Source organism: Petromyzon marinus, unplaced genomic scaffold, assembly GCF_048934315.1.
Source record: "Petromyzon marinus isolate PM22_M1 ecotype Great Lakes invasive population unplaced genomic scaffold, UKy_Petmar_22M1.pri1.0 PM_G_Scaffold_105, whole genome shotgun sequence".
NCBI classification, from domain to species: Eukaryota; Metazoa; Chordata; class Hyperoartia; order Petromyzontiformes; family Petromyzontidae; genus Petromyzon; species Petromyzon marinus.
In genome coordinates, this window is record NW_027422657.1 from 243,241 (window position 1) to 249,774 (window position 6,534).

A 6,534-nucleotide genomic window follows, 5' to 3' on the forward strand; every position below is an offset into this window, starting at 1 on the left:
GTGCAAGCGTGCCGATGTCTCTGTCGCCAACGGCGGGACGGGGGGTGGGACAATGAGCAAGAGGCGGCGAGTTCCCACCGTCTCAACAAGAAGAGAATGTCACCCGTCGGGGAGGGGGTTTGACGCCGCCACCTCAGAGTAACAACCGTAGCTGCTCGATCTTCTTTGGTTCTTTCGGTAAAGTCACCACCACGTAGAATGAGAATAAAATAATAAATTTATCAAATAAAATAACACAATAAAAACTCTCACGACGTTTCGGCCACAACACAAGCGGCCTTCATCAGGTGAAGGGACGAGACTGTCTGGAGGACAGCGCTGGAGCGAACACAGCCAAGCTCAGATCGCGACCTTTAAGCTGTGTGAGAAGAAACAGAGCGCCTTGACAATGGAATTAGCATAGAATTTAGCATTGAAATAGCTGAGTGATTAGCTTGTGACTGGTCACAGAAATGTCTATGTTAAAGTCAGAGCATACACATCCACAGAGGCACCCCTTGACAAAGGAATTGGCATAGAATTTAGCATTGAAATAGCTGAGTGATTAGCTTGTGACTGGTCACAGAAATGTCTATGTTAAAGTCAGAGCATACACATCCACAGAGGCACCCCTTGACAAAGGAATTGGCATAGAATTTAGCATTGAAATAGCTGAGTGATTAGCTTGTGACTGGTCACAGAAATGTCTATGTTAAAGTCAGAGCATACACATCCACAGATGCACCCCTTGACAAAGGAATTGGCATAGAATTTAGCATTGAAATAGCCGAGTGATTAGCTTGTGACTGGTCACAGAAATAGCTATGTTAAAGTCAGAGCATACACATTCACAGAGGCACCTAGTACAAATCAAACAGGAGAATTTAGCATTGAAATAGCTGAGTGATTAGCTTGTGACTGGTCACAGAAATGGCTATGTTAAAGTTAAAGCATACACATCCAATGCTAATTCCTTTGTGAAGGCGCTCTGTTTCTTCTCACACAGCTTAAAGGTCGCGGTCTGAGCTTGGCTGTGTTCGCTCCAGCGCTGTCCTCCAGACAGTCTCGTCCCTTCACCTGATGAAGGCCGCTTGTGTTGTGGCCGAAACGTCGTGAGAATTTTATTGTGTCATTTTATTTTATCAATTTATTATTTTATTCTCATTCTACGTGGTGGTGACTTTACCGAAAGAACCAAAGAAGATGAATCCTTGCAGTCACGAAAGCTTTAAATCGAAATTTAACTGTAGCTCGAGTTTCATCATCTCGCTCGCTACAAAATCAAACATGCGCTCTTTCTCATCTCTGAATGCGTCGTTTCTTGAATTGCATCATTGCTGCTGTTGCTGCTGCTTGAAATAGAATGGGCTAATGGAGGTTAAGGGGAGGCAGAGTGTGGAACGAGTCGTAATGGGGTTCATGGGAAAAGTGGCACGCTTGGGTCTCCTGTTAACGTCTTTTTCTGAAATAAAGTGGTTGAAATATTTAAAAAATGACCTTTGAAAAATTGACTACACGGGTAAGAAATACACTGCTAGGTGTTTGAGTAGAGTGCAACAATGGTTATTGCTACACTGCCACCCACAAGGTCAGCCCAACAGCCTATAGCACGCCCATGTGTGGTGGACGTCTGCCCAAGATCCAGGCCGAGGCCTGCTTCACTTGCGAGATCGGGCACATTCCGGGGTGATCTAAATACCCAACTCTATGCGGTACACCGTCACACCGAAACCCTATCAGACCGTACCCACACCATGAAGCACACCGCCCCACACCATTACACAACACCGCACCAACATCGCACGACACCACAATGCCGTGCCACCGCAACGGGGCGTTTCACGACAATTTGTGAGCTCCGCCAACACTCGTTTGAGATTATTACAACGATAAGCCCTGTTAAAATTAAACATTGCGTTTTACCAACCTGTCCACGTGACGCGACCGGAACCGCTGACTTACCTGCGACCGAGGGACACGTCTTCACGTTAACGTGCGCTTACTTACAACGTTACCAACGGGCAATCTCCACGCAGTCATCGACCCCGGGAAGCCCGCAGGTTGACAAAGTGCCGTCGAAGCAACTCCATGGACGCCTGCCGCTCCCTCTGCAGCTCGTCGCGCGTCCACCAGAGTCCGGCCTGCAGTTCGGCCAGCGCGCATTTGTAGCGCAGCTCCATCTTCCCGTGCAGGGCGGCCTCCTTCAGCAAAGACTCCTGAGACTTCACTTCCTGTTCCAGCGCCCTCAGTTGCTGCCGCTGCCGCAGCCACGCCGAGTGAAGGTCCCTGCGGCACCGTGACGCCTGGCGCTGGGTTGCACTCACAACCTTCACAAGCAAACACAACCTGCATTACACTCACAACCTTGACAAGCAAACACAACCTGCGTTACACTCACAACCTTCACAAGCAAACACAACCTGCGTTACACTCACAACCTTCACAAGCAAACACAACCTGCGTTACACTCACAACATTCACAAGCAAACACAACCCGCGTTACACTCATAACCTTCACAAGCAAACACAACCTGCGTTACACTCACAACCTTCACAAGCAAACACAACCTGCGTTACACTCACAACCTTCACAAGCAAACACAACTTGCGTTACACTCACAACCTTCACAAGCAAACACAACCTGCGTTACACTCACAACCTTCACAAGCAAACACAACCTGCGTTACACTCACAACCTTCACAAGCAAACACAACCTGCACTACACTCACAACCTTCACAAGCAAACACAACCTGCGTTACACTCACAACCTTCACAAGCAAACACAACCTGCGTTACACTCACAACATTCACAAGCAAACACAACCCGCGTTACACTCATAACCTTCACAAGCAAACACAACCTGCGTTACACTCACAACCTTCACAAGCAAACACAACCTGCGTTACACTCACAACCTTCACAAGCAAACACAACCTGCGTTACACTCACAACCTTCACAAGCAAACACAACCTGCGTTACACTCACAACCTTCACAAGCAAACACAACCTGCGTTACACTCACAACCTTCACAAGCAAACACAACCTGCACTACACTCACAACCTTCACAAGCAAACACAACCTGGGTTACACTCACAACCTTCACAAGCAAACACAACCTGCACTACACTCACAACCTTCACAAGCAAACACAACCTGCATTACACTCACAACCTTCACAAGCAAACACAACCTGCGTTACACTCACAACCTTCACAAGCAAACACAACCCGCGTTACACTCACAACCTTCACAAGCAAACACAACCTGCGTTACACTCACAACCTTCACAAGCAAACACAACCCGCGTTACACTCACAACCTTCACAAGCAAACACAACCTGAGTTACACTCACAACCTTCACTTGCAAACACAACCTGCGTTACACTCACAACCTTCACAAGCAAACACAACCCGCGTTACACTCACAACCTTCACAAGCAAACACAACCTGCGTTACACTCACAACCTTCACAAGCAAAAACAACCCGCGTTACACTCACAACCTTCACAAGCAAACACAACCTGCACTACACTCACAACCTTCACAAGCAAACACAACCTGCGTTACACTCACAACCTTCACAAGCAAACACAACCTGTACTACACTCACAACCTTCACAAGCAAACACAACCTGCACTACACTCACAACCTTCACAAGCAAACACAACCTGCGTTACACTCACAACCTTCACAAGCAAACACAACCTGCGTTACACTCACAACCTTCACAAGCAAACACAACCTGTACTACACTCACAACCTTCACAAGCAAACACAACCTGCACTACACTCACAACCTTCACAAGCAAACACAACCTGCACTACACTCACAACCTTCACAAGCAAACACAACCTGCGTTACACTCACAACCTTCACAAGCAAACACAACCTGCACTACACTCACAACCTTCACAAGCAAACACAACCTGCGTTACACTCGCAACCTTCACAAGCAAGCAACCTTGCGTTACAGTTGTGAGCAGATTAACGCGAAAATTCCCCAAGCATTAACGTTTGCAAACCAACCTATGTTGATGCTTTGAGATACTAACCTTCACTAAGTATGTTTTATATTCTGATTCGCACGGTTGCCTACATACGGCGCAAAATACGTTCAACATACTTATATATAAAATTATTTTCCCATATTTAACCTTACTTCAGTCTACAGGGCCTCTTCTACTTACACACGAGTTAGGTTCCAGAGGTCTGTTCGTAAGTCGATTTGTTCGAAAGTCCAACTTTACTCCTGTCGATTCCCAACGTGTTGTACGGCGTGTACACTCAACACGGGGAATGGGTTTACAAGTTGTGTAATCTCCTGTAGATGTAGATGCCAACTTGGGAGGTTGAACTTACGAATCTCGGTCCGAACAGGCCAACTGGACATACGGACAGGGGTTTGTTCTTATCGCTGAAAGTTCGTAAGTCGAATGTTTGTAAGTAGTGGAGTCCCCGGATACCACGATGTTAATTACGTGCGTGAAATAGCGCTCAACAAAGCCCCCCACACTGAGTCTGGAGACTTTTTCTGGAGTGTGCCGCTTTGCAATTCTTCTTTGCCGACACCAACAAGTGTTTGGGCTCCGTGTGGGGAAACAAAAATGACAGCACGCAGAGAAACCCCACAAGTACAAAAGTGTCACACTAAACACCACCATATTCTGAACCGCTGAAGGTTTTAGAATTCAAGTACTAACCGCGTTCGCCCCTGCTTAGCCTCTGAGATCCGTTGAGATCAGGTACATTTAGTGTGATTTGGTAACAGGCAGAATTTACATTTTTGTTTTTTATGGAAAGGAAATGCACGCAAAGCGCTTCCTCAATCTACTGGATGGATGAGGCCCTGTCCACGCCACGGAGTTCAAGGGGGTTATTTGACCATACTTCGCCAGAATGGTCAACGAGACTTTCTGAAGGCGAGGAGCATGGACGTGGGATGCAGCGAGCAGCCCCGCCGTGAGTCCTTGGCACAATCCACACTCAACCCACTTAGCTTCTTAGATATGACAAAATCGGGCGCATTATGGGCATATTCAGTCACACATCCTACTTAGACCATTCAGTTCCGTCAAAACACATCGGGCGAGGAGAGAGCAAAGCGATAGATGACGTTACTGTGCTTCCTCTCACCTCCTGCAGGGCTCCAAGCGACTTCTCAAGCTGCTGCACCTCACGCTCGAGCTTCCGGCAGCGCGTCGCCCGCCCGTCCGCCTCCTGCCGAGCGGCCAAACCCACCTTCAGGTCGTTCTGCAGGCGCTCGCAGCGAGCCCTCGGCTCGCCCCCGGCCGCTTCCGATGCGCTCGGCGCGGGCTTCGGCCCGCGAACCCGCGCCGCGTCGGCGTCGTCCTTCCTCCTCCCTCCGCCGTCCCGCCTCAAGGCGGCCGCGTCCTCCTCGCCCCGCCAGCGCCTCGCCCCCGTCGCCAGCTCCTCGACGCCCACGCCGCCCGCGCGCCTCTCCGACTCGCGAGGGGACCCCGTGGAGTCGTCTCGCGCGGCACCGGCGGCGGCGGTGGCTCCCTCGGGGTACTCGCGGCCGACGACGACGCCGGCGCCGCGTTCCGGCCGGGCTCCACGCGCCGCCGCCGCCGCCTCCGCCGCCGCCTGTTCTCCGGACACGGTGCCGTCAACGTCCTTCGGGCGCCGCGCTCGGCCCTGGCGAGCCTGTTCCCCCGCCGCCGGCAAAGTCGGCGGCCCGCCGCCGCCGAGGAGGCCGTCCGAGGTGCAGGCGTGCCCGGCGGGGAACAGGTCTTCTCCCGCCCAGTGGTTCAGGCGGCGTCTCGCGGTGCGAGGGACATTCATGGTCACGGGACGTGATTTGGGAAAGGCAAATGGGACCTCTCGTCAGTCGGCTCGTTCGGCTCAAAGTTGACGGTGGGTCACGCCGTCCCTTAAAAGGCAAACAAAAAAAAACCACAACCATTTCATTCCCTTCAACGTGACTTTACCGAAAGAGCCAAGAATATGAATTACTGCAGTCACGAAAGCTTTAAATCAAAATAACAACCTCGGCGCGTTTCGTATTAAAACTGGCGGCAACGCTTTTGCGGTATTCGAGTCGCGACTTCCAGATGACGACGGCAAGCGACGCGCTCCGGACTGCGCTTCTGCGGCCGTCTGGAACGCTCTTCCCTTCCGACGTCAGGAAGCCACCGGAGCTATGCCACTTGTTAATTCGTCTCGATTGACAAACTCGTTTCTCTAGTTCTAGATTTGAACCTTTCGTGACTGCAAGGATCCATACTCTTTGGTTCTATTCGGTAAAATCACGTAGGTAAAAAATAAAACAACAAAAATCACGTTTCGGCCACAACACAAGTGGCCTTCATCAGGTGAAGGGACCAGACTGTCTCGAAGACTTTCACTCCAGCGCAGTCTTCGAGACAGCCTGGTCCCTTCACCTGATGAAGGCCGCTTGTGTTGTGGCCGAAACGTCGTGATTTTTGTTGTTTTATTTTTTAACTACGTGACTTTACCGAATAGAACCAAAGAGTATAATTTCTTTAGAAGTGCTTCTGCTGTGTCTAGCTTGTTTGTCCTTCCC

At 50.1% G+C, this 6,534-nt stretch overlaps 1 protein-coding gene across 1 annotated transcript; it reads right to left on the minus strand.

Moving 5' to 3' along the window:
• Positions 1–732: 732 nt before the first annotated feature.
• On the minus strand, positions 733–5,986 carry LOC142908864 (uncharacterized). The gene is made up of 2 exons (XM_076059506.1): positions 5,124–5,986; positions 733–2,306 (listed from the first exon to the last, which is right to left on the minus strand). The coding sequence occupies exons 1-2, from the start codon at positions 5,790–5,792 to the stop codon at positions 2,016–2,018; spliced, it is 960 nt and encodes a 319-aa protein (XP_075915621.1). The 5' UTR covers positions 5,793–5,986; the 3' UTR covers positions 733–2,015.
• Between the last annotated feature and the right edge of the window lie 548 nt (positions 5,987–6,534).

Excerpts from the sequence above, each read along its gene's own strand:
- LOC142908864 (XM_076059506.1), bottom strand. The coding sequence starts at position 5,792 with ATGAATGTCCCTCGCACCGCGAGACGCCGCCTGAACCACTGGGCGGGA. Across the intron at positions 2,307-5,123 it reads CGCTTGGAGCCCTGCAGGAG|GTTGTGAGTGCAACCCAGCG; the intron begins GTGAGAGGAAGC and ends TTGCTTGTGAAG.